The following is a 16,233-nucleotide window of genomic DNA, read 5'->3' on the forward strand; positions in this document are numbered from 1 at the left end:
GAGAGGTGTGATGTGATGGGGGTGAGTTGCTTGAAGGATGAAGTGGGACAAATCGTTGTCGACCCAGATGGAATTAAAGGAAGATGGAAAAGATGTATGGAAATGCTGTTGAATACAGAGAATGAATGGGATGGCAACATAGAGAGTAACCCAGTTTTAGGACCGGCAGAGAAGATAACTGAGAAGGAAGTTGAGGAAGCGATAAAAGCAATGAAGGGTAGAAAAGCGGGAGGGCCGACGGGAGTTGTGGGAGATATGTTGAAGGCAGCAGGAAGTTGGGGTGTGAAGAGAATGACAGAGATCTGTAATCTGGTGGAGAAAGAAGGCCGCATTCCAGTGGATTGGGAACTGAGTACCCTCGTCCCTCTATACAAGGGGAAAGGTGACCCTCTGGAGTGTGGCTCGTACCGAGCGATAAAGTTATTGGAGCATGGAATGAAGGTATTGGAAAGGGTGTTGGAGAGGAGGATAAGGAAGAAAGTGAAGATCGACGAAATGCAGTTTGGATTCATGCCAGGAAGAGGAACGACAGACGCGCTTTTCATTGTGAGGCAGTTGCAGGAGAAGTACATGGAGAAGAGGAAGAAGTTGTTTCTTGGGTTTGTTGATCTGTAGAAAGCATTCGATCGGGTTCCACGCAAAGTGTTGACATGGGCATTGAGGAAGTTAGGAGTGGAGGAATGGTTGATCATAGTAGTGATGGCAATGTACAAAAGAGCGCGCACAGCTGTAAGGACGAAGGACGGGAACAGTGGTGAGTTTGAGGTGAAGGTGGGAGTGCATCAGGGGTCGGTACTAAGTCCACTACTATTTGTAGCTGTGATGGAGGTGCTGGCTCAGAACGTAAAGGAGGGTTTACCGTGGGAGCTGTTGTATGCAGATGATCTGGTGTTGATTGCGGAAAGTATGGATGGACTGATGGAAAAGATGAACATGTGGAAGGAATGTATGGAGACAAAAGGTCTGAAGGTGAATATCGGAAAGACGAAGGTGATGGCAAGTGGTAAAGCATGTGGTGAGGTGGAAAGAACTGGGATGTGGCCCTGTGCTGTGTGTAGGAAGGGTGTCGGAGTGAACTCCATTCAGTGTACAATGTGCGGTGAGTGGGTTCATCAAAAATGTAGTGGTCTGAGAGGGTCATTAACCAGTGTGGCAGCTACATTCAAATGTAAGGTGTGCACAGAGGGAGCTGCAGATGGAGGAAATTTTGAGTTGGATCTTGGAGACGGCGTGAAGCTGGAAGGTGTGAAAACATTTTGCTACCTCGGAGACATGCTGAATGGAGAAGGTGGAACGGACTCGGCAACGGTTGCTCGAGTGAGATGTGCATGGATGAAGTTTCGGGAATTGAGTGGCGTGCTGATGATGAGGGGAGTGTCGTTGAAGCTGAAGGGAAAGGTGTATGCTGCATGTGTGAGAAGTGTTATGATTTATGGGAGCGAGACATGGGTAATGAACGTAGAGCAGCAACGAAGGTTGGAAAGGGTGGAAATGCGAATGGTTCGACGGTTGTGCGTAGTATCGTTGAGAGAGAGGAAGACAAATGATGAATTGCGAAAGATGATGGGAATAGAGCCTGTGATTGATGCTGTGAAGAGGAACAGGTTGAGATGGTTTGGTCATGTGTTGAGGAAGGATGAAAGTGACTGGTTGAGAAGAGTGATGGAAATGAATGTAGAAGGAAGTAGAAGACGGGGAAGACCGAGAAAGACTTGGCTAAAGATGGTGGAAGAAGAAATGTGGACAAGGGGGTTAACAAGGAGAGATGCAGAAAATAGGGCAAAATGGAGAAGATTGTCATTGGGACCGCAAGGCTAACCCCCGCTCTAGCAGGGAAAATGGCCTTTTAAAATGCATGTTGTTGTTGTGTTGTGTAGTTGTGCGGACAGTTCCTTGGATTCCATGGTAGAGTTTCTGCTCTGACAACTGTCAACTGTGGGACCTTGTATAGAAAGGTGTTTCTTTCTAAATCATCTCCAATCGATGGAATTGGCCACGGGTGGAGTTCAATCAAGTTGTAGAGACATCTCAAGAATGATCAAAGGCAATTGGATGCTCCTGAGCTCAACTTGGAGTGTCATAGCAAAGGGGTTGAATACTGATTGACCCAAGACATTTCAGCCTTTCATTTTTAATTATTTTGTAACAATTTTTTTTTTTTAATTCCACTTTGACATTATGGGGTATTATGTGTAGATCAGTTACAGGAAAATTTCAATTTAATCAATTTTAAATTGAAGCTGTGACAACAAACTGTGGAAAATTCAAGGAGTGTGAATACTTTCTGAAGGCACTGTATATATATATATATATATATATATATATATATATATATATATATATATATATATATATATATATATATATATATATATATATATATATATATATATATGTTATTTCCTGTATATGGGTGAGCAGGACAAAACGATGTTATAAAAGCCAGGTTAAAGTACATGTGGAAATTTCCATGATTTTGCCCTCACAAGCGCAGTGCAGTTTGCAAATTATAATTGTCTCCATCCGTCTTGACGGCAGGTGTAATGGAGCTTCCAATTCAAGTGGTTTGTTCAAAAATGGCCCGCCAACTACGCTGTCTGCAGGTCATTAAACATTACATGGAGATGACACATTATGGTGAGGTATTGCTATTATTATTTTTATTATTATTATTTATAATAGTCAGAGGAAATGCTCATCTACCAACATCCAATGTGTCAACCCTTTTTTGATTGGGCCATTGCTGTAACTACTGTAGAGATGTCTCACTCCACTTTACTAGATTTTGGCTTCTGGATTGGCTTAATGGGATTCGTTTCTCCATTGTTATCTGGAGATTCCAATTTGCAAGTTCAGATGCATTCGACCTCGCATGGAAGGCAATGGTAAACCATTTGGTGCATTTCCTCATTGTAAGGCTATTTTGGCAACACCTCGTCTGTCAACTGAGCATTGAACAACCCGGACCTAACCAGGAATACCAATAACATTTTAATACTGAAAGTGACAAGCTTGCATGCCCTATGTTGTTTTTCTTTTGTTTTGTTTTTGTTGTTGTAAACAAGATCGAGGCTCGTGAAAGAGCTAACATTAATCACACAAAAAGTCAAACCGACACAAACCGACACATAAAACACAAAATAAGGGGAACGGTTGACAAGATGGGGGGAGAGAGGGAAGGACACAAACACAACATTTGAGAGCAGGGACATCGAGAGAACTGTGGGAGGGAGAGGGTTTGGGGGGAGGTGGGAGAGGTATAAAACATATGGACACTGCAAGGATTTCCAGGAAAGATGTTGGAATTTCGAAAAAATGTATCTGGGGTGAATTAGCGGGGGTAGAAAAGATCAAGGTTTTGGATGGGGGAAGATAAGAGATGGTGGTGAACAGCTGTTTTAAAGACCTGGAGGGAGGAGTGGGATTGAAGGGAGTGGGGAGTTTGTTCCAGAGGTGGGAGAAAAGGGGAATGAAAGAGTGAAGGTGAGTAGAGAGCCTAGATTTTGGCAGTTTAACCATAAGAGGGTTGCTGGCAGATCTTGTGCGACCTGTAGGAATATTTGGGGAACAGAGCACAGAGAGAGCCGGGGGAGCAAGGCCGGAGAGGAGTCGGTAGAAGACAGAAAGACCACCAACCTGCCTGCGGTGAGTGAGTGAAAGGCCATCGGAGTTCATTCATCGCAGGAGATTCCAATGATTCTGAAAGCTTTGGCTTCAACAGCGTGAAGCCGAGCTAGGTTTGAGGCAGGAGCACCGGCCCAGAGGGGGGGAACAGTATTCCATTGAGCTGCGGATGAAAGCCTTGTATGTGGTGAGGAGCTCAGGTGTGCCAAGCAAGGACTTCGCACGACGGAGGATGCCCAGTCGGCGACTGGCTTTGGAGGCCTGCTTGGAAATGTGGTTTTCCCAAGAAAGATCATGGCAGATAGTGAGACCCAAAAGCTTGAGCGACAGAACTTGTTGGTGAGGATTGTTGAGAAAGTAGATGGGAGGGTTTTCCAGTCTGTCTTTTCGGAGAGACATAGTAAGAGTGTGAGATTTGTCAGGATTGAAAGACATGTTCCACTTGTTTGACCAGTCTGTGATTTTGTCCAGGTCTGCAGAGAGTGAAGAGGCTGCAGGCTGCCGATCTGAGGGATGAGGAATGGAGCGGCAGAGAGTGGAGTCATCAGCAAAGAGATAGAGGATTTTCCAGAGAGTCGGAGAGATCATTGATGAAGACCAGAAAAAGCACAGGGTCCAGAACACTACCTTGGGGAACTCAAGCCAGAACAGGAAGGTGCGATGAGAGAAATCCGTTCAGGGCCACACGTTGACTACGACCAGAGGAAGTCCGCAAGCCAAGCGTGGAGATTTCCATGGATACCATAGGAGGAGAGTTTGGTGAGCAGAGCTGGGTGCCAGACCGTATCGAAGGCACATGATATGTCGAGGGAGACAGCTCTGATTTCCTGTTTGGCATTGACTTTGAGCACCTTTCCTTCTGGTGTATCCACAGTTACTGCATCATTTGCAAAAGATTCTAATAAAACCTGTTATAAAGAAATTTCCAGTTAAGTTGTGGTTCTTGAGAACTAAACACATCCTTTGGGCATCTTTTAAAAATCAAATTGAGAACGGTAACATGAGAGCGACTTCCTCAATCTGAGTCGCCTTTGCTGATAAAGCCTAAAGTGGTGCTTGCACCTGAAGTCAATTTACAGAGTGAGAAAAATGTGCATTAAGGTCCCTCCCTCTTTCCTATCCCCCTGAACTGGTGTACCTGTAATTGCTCCATTTTATTCAGCAGCAGTTCACATACGATGTGGTAAACATATTACCATGTTGTGCCATTACTAATAGCTCTGAATTTGTCACGATCACACGTGCGCAGCGAGGAGCGAGATAACTATTTTACTCTGTCTGCCTGCCTGGCACTCAAACAAAATTTTCATTCATTCCAAACAGGAAATTTACTGTTTTTAACGATCTCATAAAGGACACAAACAACAGGCATAAATATCTAATGTAACATGTTAAATAAGGTATTGTAAAAACTTCTGGAATTTTTTTCTACAGCCTTTTTCCTTCAATTGAATTGTAGATTTGAATACCGTAGAACACAAATCGCCTTTTTGTTACTTTCAATGGCCTTCTGTTTAGCAGGACTTGGGGAAAAAAATATTCATGCCCTGAGGGCAGAGTGACGATTTTTTTTTTTTTGTCATCAAGATCGAGGCTTGTGAAAGAGCTAACATCAATCACAAAAAAGACAAACGGTCGCACAAAACATACAATAAAGGGAGCGGGAGACAAGATGGGGAGAGAGAGGGAAGCACACAAGTACAACAGCAGAGAACATGGACTACGGAAGATCTGTGGGACGGAGAGGGCTTGGGGGGAGGAGGCATGGGAACCCATTCAGGGCCACACGTTGATTACGACTAGAGAGGAAGTCCGCAAGCCATGCGTGGAGATTTCCATGGACACCATAGGAGGAGAGTTTGGTGAGCAGAGCGGGGTGCCAGACCGTATCGAAGGCATGTGATATGTCAAGGGAGACAGCTCTGATTTCCTGTTTGGCATTGAGGAACTCCATCCATTGTTGAGACAGCATAAGCAGCATGTCCAGAGTATAATGACCTGGTCTGAAACCAAATTGATGATCAGTGATCAAGCCATTGGAGAAGAGGAAAGATGTCATATCTGAAGCAATGATGGATTCCATGACTTTGCTGATTATTGGGAGCAGGCTGATTGGTCTGTAGTTGCAAGGATCTGTTTTTGCACCTTTTTGTGTAAAGCGGTGATGTTGGCTGATTTCCAAGCTGATGGCAGATGACCTTGAGCAAAAGAGAGGGTGAAGAGAACAGAGAGAGGGAGTGAAAGAGCGGCAGAGCAGGATTTTCGGACCCGTGAGCTGATGCCGGCTGGTCCAGTTGCAGAATCGGAGTCGAGGGTTGACAGAAACTACTCCACCTTGTCAGGAGAGAAAGACGCAGAGTCCAGGAGGAGCTGGGTACGACGGTACGGTGGGTACAGAGAGGGATGGGTTTGGGACACAATATTTTGAGGCAAACACAGAGTTGAGGCATTCGGCATTTTCACGTGCAGTGTCAGCTGTGTAGCCATTTGAGGTAAGGGAGGGGATGGAGGGGGAACAAACACCAGAAACAGATTTGACCAGACGCCACCAGGATTTTGAAGAGGCAGGTTTGAGAGTTCAGTCTTGAATGGAGAGATATTGTTTCCTGGCTCTCCTGAGGGTGGACACACACTTGTTTGCGGGCTTTGTGAAAGGAAATTAGATTTCCTTCCGTTGGATTTGCCTTCCAGGAGGCGAAGGCAAGTTGTTTCAGGGCAATTGCCTCACCACAAGATTCGCTGTACCATGGACGGGAAGAAGGCTATGACAACTGAAGATGAGATGGGATAAATCTGTGCATGAGAGAGAGCAATTTCCTTTGGAAGAATTCCTAGGATGAGTTGATGTCAGAGGCGGTAGAGATGGGAGACTAGTCCAGATGATTGATGGCTGCTTGAAGACCGTGCCGGTTGGCCTGATTGAAATGCCAGACTCGTCGATGCTGAGAGGCTCTCTGAGAATGGCCAGAGAGATGTCCACTTTAATAAATGACAGACTATGAGAAAGCTATGAGAATCAGCATTCATGCCCTGAGGGCAGAGTGACTATGAGAAAGATCTGATGATATTATCAGCATTCATGCCCTGAGGGCATAATAACTTTATGATTCTGCGTTCTCGGCAAATAGCACTGTGTGGTTGCCATCTTGCCTGTTATGCAAGATTCACAAGCAAAACAGACTCAGATCGTGCTCGGAAAAGCAAAGCAAGAGTATAAAGGACTCTTCTCATGCCCTTTTCCTCAAGACTGCACGGGGTAAGGTGTTCTGTCAACTTTCTAGTTGTTAAAGTATTTGCTACGACTCAGCCGGGGTCGGAATTGGGCTGCCGACCTCCCAGACTTGGAACATACACTCTAACAATGAGCGGCTCGGTAGTTAAAGGGCTTCTTTGTGTTTTCATTATAAGGGTGGGGTAAGAAATCATATATTTGGTTGTTTCCAAGCCTTGTCTTCTTCAAATACTCCCAAAATGTTTTTGGTTATTCTTTCAGAGGGTGTTAATCAAGAAAAGAAGAAAGAACAAATGGCAAATGAAATTTTTGATTTACTGTTGAGAAGTGGCACTGTCGAAGATGGGGATACTGAAGAACTGAGGAATATCCAGAAAAAGGTACTCACTTTGCAATTGTCTCAAATATTTCCTTATGATGTGATATCTACGTTTCTACCATTTACGGCCCCGAAGGACCAATTGATGCACTTCCTGCAAACCTTTCAATCATGATTGCTTTTGTGAATGAACTCGTGTGACGGGTGCTAAACAATGAACACAGAAACCCTTCACTCGCTGCACCCGGTTGTTGAAAGTCCCTTTTACAAACGAACCACTTGCTGGGAGCATATGAGAAGGGAATAAACCATTTGTTCCATTCCATTTAGGTATGTTTCCTTCAACTTGATATTTTTTGTTTAAGAAGAAGATTTTTAAAAAAGCGATCATCTCCAAATCCCACAGGCAATCATAATCCTGCAGCCATGAATCGACAAAAAAACGTGCCTAGTAAGCTCATGCAGAGAGAAGTGCAAAGATAAGATGATAATAAATACCAGAATCGATGTAAAAAATTTAACACTACAGTATTCAGTGCCACTTTTTATCTATCAGATGTTAAACTCATTACATCTGCATCTGGAAAGTGTTTTAAGGTCAAAATGTCAACTCAAGGTCAAACTTCCAAAATCATCAATTTTCACCTGAAAATCATCACTTTCCATCCTATTAACTTGGGAATTAAACAGCAATTACATCGTGCATCATTAAATTGGGAAACCAAATATTTTTAAGGTCAAAAGGTGAAAGGTCAAATCAAGCTCAAACTTCTAGTGTAAATTTTAATCCGAAAAATCATCAATTTTAATCCGAATAACCCGAGCTTTGATTAAGATCGTCAATTTTAATCTTAATGAAATTGACAATTTGATGTATCCATGGCAACCTTTTGGGGGCAGTGGTGGATTTTGCAAGTATCGTGCTCTGCATGACGTATTCTTGTTTTTTTTCATTCAGCTCAGGTTCTTTGTGTGGCTTGAAAATAAATCTCATTTTAGCACAGACACAACAACAACAACAGGCATTTTAAGGCCATTTTCCCTGCTAGAGCCTTGCGGGCCCCATGACAATCTTCTCCATTTTTACCCTATTTTCTGCATCTCCCCTTGTTAACCTCCTCGTCAGCATGCCACTCAGTTCCCGAAACTTCTTCCATGCACATCTCACTCTAGCAACCGTTGCTGAGTCTGATCCACATTCTCCATCCAGAATGTCTCCTAGGTAGCAAAATGTTTTCACACCTTGCAGCTTCACACCGTCTCCAAGATCCAACTCAACATTTCCTCCATCTGCAGCTCCCTCTGTGCACACCTTACACTTGAATGTAGCTGCCACACTGGTTAATGACCCTCTCAGACCACTACATTTTTGATGAACCCACTCAGCGCACATTTTACATTGAATGGAGTTCACTTCGACACCCTTCCTGCACACAGTACACGGCCACTTCCCAGTTCTTTCCACCTCACCACATGCTTTACCACTTGCCATCACCTGCGTCTTTCCGATATTCACCTTCAGACCTTTGCCTCCATACATTCCTTCCACTTGTTCATCTTCTCCTTCAGTCCATCCATACTTTCCGCAATCAACACCAGATCATCTGCATACAACAACTCCCAAGGTAAACCCTCCTTTACATTCCGAGCCAGCACCTCCATCACAGCTACAAATAGTAGTGGACTTAGTACCGACCCCTGATGCACTCCCACCTTCACCTCTAACTCACCACTGTTCCCGTGCTTCATCCTTACAGCTGCGCTCGCTCTCTCGTACATTGCCATCACTACTCTGATCAACCATTCCTCCACTCCTAACTTCCTCAATGCCCACGCCACTACTTCGCGTGGAACCCTATGGAATGCTTTTTCCAGATCAACAAACCCAAGAAACAACTTCTTCCTCTTCTTCATGTACTTCTCCTGCAACTGTCTTACAATAAAAAGCGCGTCTGTCGTTCCTCTTCCTGGCATAAATCCGAACTGCATTTCGTCGATCTTCACTTTCTTCCTTAGCCTCCTCTTCCACACCCTTTCCAATACGTTCATTCCATGCTCCAATAACTTTATCGCTCAATACGAGCCACAGTCCAGAGGGTCACCTTTCCCCTTGTATGGAGGGACGAGGGTACTCAGTTCCCAATCCACAGGAATGCAGCCTTCTTTCACCACCAGATTACATAGCTCTCATTCTCTTCACACCCCAACTTCCCGCTGCCTTCAACATATCTCCCACAACTCCTGTCGGCCCTCCCGCTTTTCTACTCTTCATTGATTTTATTGCTTCCTCAACTTCCTTCTCAGTTATCTTCTCTGCCGGTCTTAAAACTGGGTTACTCTCTATGTTGCCATCCCATTCATTCTTTGCATTAATCAGCATTTCCATATATCTCTTCCATCTTCCTTTAATTCCATCTGGGTCCACAACGATTTGTCCCACTTCATCCTTCAAGCAACTCACCCCCATCACATCACACCTCTCTTTCGCTATCTGCTTTGCAATCCTGAATACCGCTCTCTGGCCCTCTTCCGAATCCAAGTGTTCTCCGAACATTTTCCTACATGCCTCCTGCGTTTTTGCTACCTCTTTCTTTGCAGCCTTCTTGGCTGCCTTATAACTTTCATGCTCTGCCTTTTCTGCCCCCGTACCTTTCGCCTTCTGCCACTCCTTGAACTTCTTCCTCTTCTCGTCAATCCTCTTTCCAACTTCATCATCCCACCACCATGTTTCCGAGTGCCTCGGTGGTCCTTTTGTCGATCAACATCCACATACCTCACCAACGGCTCCCAACAGACTATCTTTCATTGAGATCCAACCACTTTCAAGCTCAACCACATCATCCTCTACCAATCTACCATACTCAGCCTCTCTTTTAATGCCTCCCTCACTGTCACCTCTTTCAACCTCCACATCTTCATTCTCGGTTTGTACTTCACCAGCCGAGTTCTCCTCGCACATTTCACCCTTATGTCGCAGACAACCAAGTGGTGCTGTGAAACCCGCGCACCTCCCCCGGGATCACCTTGTGTACCGGAGGTGCCCCCTATCTCGCTTACGCACCAGCAGGTAGTCAACGGTTGTCGTCGACCCACCTGACGTTTATGTAACAAGCTTATTATCCTCTTTCTGGAACTGAGTATTACAAATCAACAAACCAGCTCCATCAGCAAACTCCAAAATCCGTTCACCTTCTCCATTTCTCACACCATGTCCGTAACCCCCATGAACTCCCTCAAAACCGTTTATACTCCTTCCCACATGTCCTTTTAGGTCTCCTCCTACCACAACAACTTCCTCATCTTTCACGTTTTCCATCAGCTTCTCTATTGCACACCAGAACTTGTCCTTCTCTTCATTGCTCCGACCGACCTGCGGAGCATATCCCGAGATGACGTTCAGCAAGAGCTTTCCAATAATCATTCTCACCATCATCAACCTTTCACTCACTCTAGTCACACTCACCACACTGTCTACAAACTCCTCAGAAAACAGGAAACCAACACCATGCACGCCTTCCGGGCACCCTTGCCGCACAAACTTGTATTGCTGTCCCTGCCTACCCTTCACCAGTTCACCATTCTCACACCACTTCCCTTCCATCTCGTCTTCTGCACACAACATATGTCCAATTTTCTTCTGACCAATACTTCCACCACTTCTCCTGATCTCCCTGTCATTGTCCCGACATTCCATGTTCCAAACCTCAGAAACCGATCTCCACGTGGGGCATCAGACGTTTCGTCGTCATAAATGGAGTGATTTCCACCCTTGCTTCGATCGGGTTCCCTATCTTGATTTTTGACGAGAGGGAGTGAGTTCCCCCACGGGGTACTTTGGGCTGTACCCTGCCCATATTTAATTGTAATTGTCATGGTTCCCTTTTTGAGGCAATGTTTTATGGCCAGATGCCCTTCCTGACGCCAACCCTTTTAGTCGCCTCTTGCATACGGTGTACCTATTCTAAACCGGGGTACACACCGGCGGAATTTCATAGATATTAGTAAACGATTAATAAATGCATTACATGGAGTATGTGGGATTTGAACCTGGGTACCAAACATAATGAGCCATTGGTTTCGATTAGAACACCACACAGGCTAACTTCGTCACAAAACAGGTTTCAGTTTCTATTAATTTATAAGGGTTGTGGAAGAGTTGTTGCTCACACCCGCAAACATGCAGACAGAGACAACAGACAACATAAGACTAACTTTTAACATGACATGACACAAACGTAGTTTGTCTATGCTCTAGTCTTTAAATGCTGAGCATCAAGTGAAGAAGCAGCATGCACCATTTCCAAAGTCTTTGGTATGACTCAGCCATGGTCAGAATGGAATTGCTCACCAGCCAGACTCTGAGCAGATGCGACAGTTGATCGAGTTAATCAGATATCTCTTGTCTATTATCAAAATGTTTATTACCCTGCGCAAAAGGGGCCGCATTAGTCATTTGGGGGCCCCAGTCGGCGTTCCTCAGCCCGAGCACGTTAGTGATGACGTTAATTGTGGAATTTATTCTGCACTGATACCCGCCTCATTCTCTCTTTCGTTGTTCTGACGAAAGTAAAGCCAGAAACGTTCATTCTTTTTTTTTATTATTCACGGCAGATCAACTACCATTTCAGGTATTTTAAAAAGTTAGTGGTATTGTTTCATTTGTTTTGACTTCTTATGCAGACCGCTAAACGTTGTGCTGAATTTAGTGATCATATTCTGTACTTTGCAAGGATTGCATACCTTTTAGCGTGTTTTCGACAATTGTGAATATCTTGTTTGAAGAACTTTTTGAATGCCCATTGTGCACATATTTTTATAACTACAACTGCACTCTGCAGAGGGCATGCCTCCTCTTAGCTGACCATTTTACGTTTTGTATCCCACTGATAGGCCAGATCTACATCCAGACCTGAACCAAAATCTAATCTGCTTGTTCTTGTCACCTACCCAACTCATCCACCATGTTTTGTCATAATCCATCCACAACCTTTTGAAATATCGTGCAATATATCGTTTTGGCCCCATCTCTTAATGGTGAAGCTATATGGTGTTGGGCTATATCGTATATATCGTATATAAGCTATATCGTACAATCCCTGGTGTTGGGCTAACGGCTAGGGTGCCGGCTTAGGATCCTAGGATCCTGGGTTCGAATCCCGGTCAATCGCTGAATTAACGCCAGGGGGGTTGACTCAGCCTGTCATCCTTCCGAGGTCGGCAAATTTGAGTACCAGTTCACTGGTAATTCCCTGCTTGTCGTTAAAGGCGGCAAAAAGGGTTGGCGTCAGGAAGGGCATCCGGCCGTAAAACATTGCTTCAAAAAGGGGACCGAAAAACAACAACAACCACAGTTCCCGAAAAAGGCCAACCCCCGCTTGCGGGGGAAAATGGCCTCTAAAGGTGGTTTTTTTTTTTCTTTTTTTCTTAATGGTGAAGAATCACTTTAAAAATTCTCTTATCCGGATCCGAGTTCCGGATCTTCACCAGAATTTATACAAATCGTCCTTATCACGCACCCAACCTCTCCACCGGGTTTTGTAAAAAAAACGTCCAAAACGTTTAGAGATAAACTGTGCAAAGACAGGCAAAATAAACATAGGGGTGAAAACATAACCTCCTTTATAAAAGTCTGCTAATCTCTTAAGGTGGTGGAGATAATAAGAGATTAGCAGACTTTATATAGCTTTTGATAAGATAAGACAAGACAAGTCTCGTCGTCCTGGAAAACTTTACTTTTCTTTTCAAAAATAAACTTTTAGATATTTATAAATCACAAGAAGATATTGTTACGGATCTCAACGTCGGCCCCTTTTCCCCTTAAGAAGGGGGGATTAATCCCCTTGTTTGTGACTGACCGACGTGAGTCCTGAAGCTGCCCAGCTCCCTCCAGAGAGACAGATGGGCAACCTCGTTCGAGACCGCGGACAAGATGTTAATTGCCGAGCGGATGGCAGCCCGCGGCTCGAACCATTAACATAACAAGACCCGATTCTGAACGTTGGCCAAATCGTGCCACAGGTATTCAATGATGGAAAAGACAAGGACGAACGGATGTGAAGGAAAGAAGGCAAGGTAGGAAGAACAGGATTTATTATTATTATCCAAGACTAAAGGAAGAAAAGCAATCAAAGTAATATACAGGGAAATGGAAGGATCAGAAGGACACGGCAATTTCTAGCTTATCTAACTTACTTAAACCCCAGGACAAGACACACAAAACAAACTGACGTACACGAATGGGGAATTGCCGATTGGATTGACTGGAGGGAGAGGAAGGTGGGACCACAAGGCTGGAAGGTTTGGCAGGGCGCACAGCAAGCAGGTCCTCTCCGGGCTGGAAGCGAGCAAGGCGGCGGCGGCACACGTATCTCGTTCGTTGCACGCGGCAGGGCTGGTTCTTGCCTCGACATGCCTCGGGCTCTCTCTTGGTCTCTCTTGGCACCACCCTCCTGTATCTCTTGCTGTATCCCTTCTTCTCTGCGATTTTGTCGCATGCATATCTCATATTTCAAGCGTGGGTGTGACACGCCCTCGTCTGTTTGGGTACCGCCCTCCCCCGTGCTCTGTTTCGTGACCTTATATGGCAATGCCACGGTCTTGCTACCTTATTTGGGCATGGAGTCGAACAGCGCGCCCCTCGTGGCGAGCCACAGGCTTGTATCCTTATTTGGGCATGGGGCTGAACAGCCCGCCCCTCGTGGCGAGCCACGGGCTTGTATCCTTATTTGGGCATGGGGCTGAACAGCCCCGCCCCTCGTGGCACGCCCTGGGCTTGCCTCTTCCAGGCGACCCCGCCCTTCCTGTCCAAACAGAGCACGGAGCACATATTCATCATAGCAGCGAACGCCGCTTCCAAAGCCAGGCCAGTTGAGGGGGCACGCACCCCACGCTTGTCAAGCTGCTTTACCCAGAGAGGGAGAGTTTGGCTGGAAAATGTAATTATTGAAGGGGAGCTATCCTTATTTGATTCGGTTCAATGGAGTGTCAATTACTGGGCAACAGAGCCTTAAACTACATAGAATAAGAGAATAACTATTTAGAGGTTCTAAGATTGGCTAGGTGTATGCGATGAATTAACTAAGGGGACGACCTTTGACCTTTACAATTATGGAGGTATTTACACAAATCATGACATTTACAAAGGGTGGTATTTACAAAAATTACAGGATTCTCAAATCCGTTACAATATATACAGACTTGGCATTTAATATGGAATATTTTTTTTGTGGGGGTGAACTTACTTTTCAAGATGTCTAAGAACCAAAAGTTAATTGGAATTATGTTGAAAGTATTCTAGATTTTGTTAATGTGACCGTTAAAAGAAACAAAAACCACATTTGACATTTCGAAACAAATAAATTAATCCTTGAAAGTGATGTAAACCGATATCGAATTCAATTCATGGACAGTACTGTGTTAAACTTCTGTACGTTTTCCAGAAGTATCTCTTTATTTTGCACATTAGCCAAAATTTTTTTAAACAAAAGTTAAATTACGACTGGGATTACGGACAGTAAAATTACAGTTCAGTACTTCGTGTAACCCCCACGAGCATTCAGGAGAGCACGTACACGTCGAGGCATGCTGTTCATGGGATTTGCCAAGGTTTGGACAGGAATTGCTTGCCATGCAGTGACAATAGTCTGCTGCAATTCATATATACTAGGGCATGCCCGTACTATATATATATCTAAAATTATATCCCCCCCCTCTATTTACATGAAATGGTTTGGTCCAAAGCGAACGGCCTGCGAGTACGGTGACAATCCCCCCCCTCTATTTACATGAAATGGTTTGGTCCAAAGCGAACGGCTTGCGAGTACGGTGACAATCCCCCCCCTCTATTTACATGAAATGGTTTGGTCCAAAGCGAACGGCTTGCGAGTACGGTGACAATCCCCCCCCTCTATTTACATGCAATGGTTTGGTCCAAAGCGAACGGCTTGCGGAGTTTGGTAAAGAAATCGCCATAGCTCGGTAACTACTTGTCCGATTAATATGAAACCTTGAAAAGGCACATCCTCGGGTCCCCAGCAATATACCTGGCAAGTTTCAAGTATATCGGACCCGTGGTTGTCGAGAAACAGCGGTCACAGACAAACACACACACAGACACACAGACACACAGAGATTACTGGAATTATAGATAGATATATCCTCAAGGAAATATATATACAGACTTGGCATTTAATATGGAATATATATTTTTTTCTTGACTTGGGTTTACTTTCTTAACACAGTATATCAATCTTGTAAGTTTCTTTTACACTTTGGTGATTTATTTGTTAAAAGAAGCATGTCACTGATTGTCTGTCGCAGCAAGAAGTCAACAACAGGATTACATCACCGGTGGCGTGGCAAAATGTACGGACAGGTGCATTTGATGATTGGCTTCACAGTCGGGTATACAAGGGTTGTTGCATTCTGTATTAGTGGAAAACAACTGCTGCACGTCTCCAAAAGTTATTGCCGCTTCCTCTGGAGATGGTCCATCAACTCGACAATGATGTTTGTCATGGAGTGGTGGCTTTACGAAATTACGGCATGAAACAGCGTGCTATTGCTCGGCAGTATTGCATCACTCAAGGTCAGGTGTCAAATATCCTGAAATGAAATGCTCAGAGGGGTGTCCCTACTCCAATACTGAGGCCAGGACGTCCCCGCAGAACGACAAGGAGGGATGATCGCCAGCTGCACCGGTTAGTCCACAATGGCCGTACCAAGTCAGCTAATCGGCTTAGGCCTGAGTGGCAGCAACTGACAAATGTGCCTGTATCCAGAAGGCTAGTCAACTAACGACTGGTTCAAGCAGGCTATCGTGCCAGGCGTCCCCTGAGAAAGCCGCGCCTGACCAGACAACACCGCTAGCGCTGATTGCAGTGGGCCAGAGAGCACTGTCAATGGCAGCCAGGACACTGGAATCATGTGATCTTCAGTGCGAGTCTAGATTTCTGGTCTATCGTCAAGATGGCCGCGTCCGAGTGCGCAGGCAAGTGCATGAAGCCTACAACAAAGATTGTATAGTGCCAAGAGTCCAGGCTGGAGGTGGTGGGGTGGC

The 16,233-nt window shown here is 44.9% G+C and overlaps 1 protein-coding gene across 5 annotated transcripts in view; it reads left to right on the top strand.

The window, feature by feature from the left end:
- Nucleotides 1–16,233, top strand: part of LOC137430216 (uncharacterized) — an 81,500-nt gene that overhangs the window by 13,062 nt on the left and 52,205 nt on the right. For 2 of the 5 annotated variants that reach the window (XM_068120906.2, XM_078780422.1), the window contains exons 2-3: nucleotides 2,539–2,637; nucleotides 7,118–7,236. In XM_068120906.2, the coding sequence (XP_067977007.1) occupies nucleotides 2,539–2,637; nucleotides 7,118–7,236 (218 nt within the window). Of the gene's footprint in view, nucleotides 1–2,538; nucleotides 2,638–4,285; nucleotides 4,384–7,117; nucleotides 7,237–16,233 lie in introns of those variants that run through there. The other 3 variants (XM_078780423.1, XM_068120907.2, XM_078780424.1) reach the window with 2 other exon arrangements.

The sequence above is a fragment of the Myxine glutinosa genome, chromosome 6 (genome assembly GCF_964187855.1).
Source record: "Myxine glutinosa chromosome 6, kmMyxGlut1.1, whole genome shotgun sequence".
Classification (NCBI taxonomy): Eukaryota; Metazoa; Chordata; class Myxini; order Myxiniformes; family Myxinidae; genus Myxine; species Myxine glutinosa.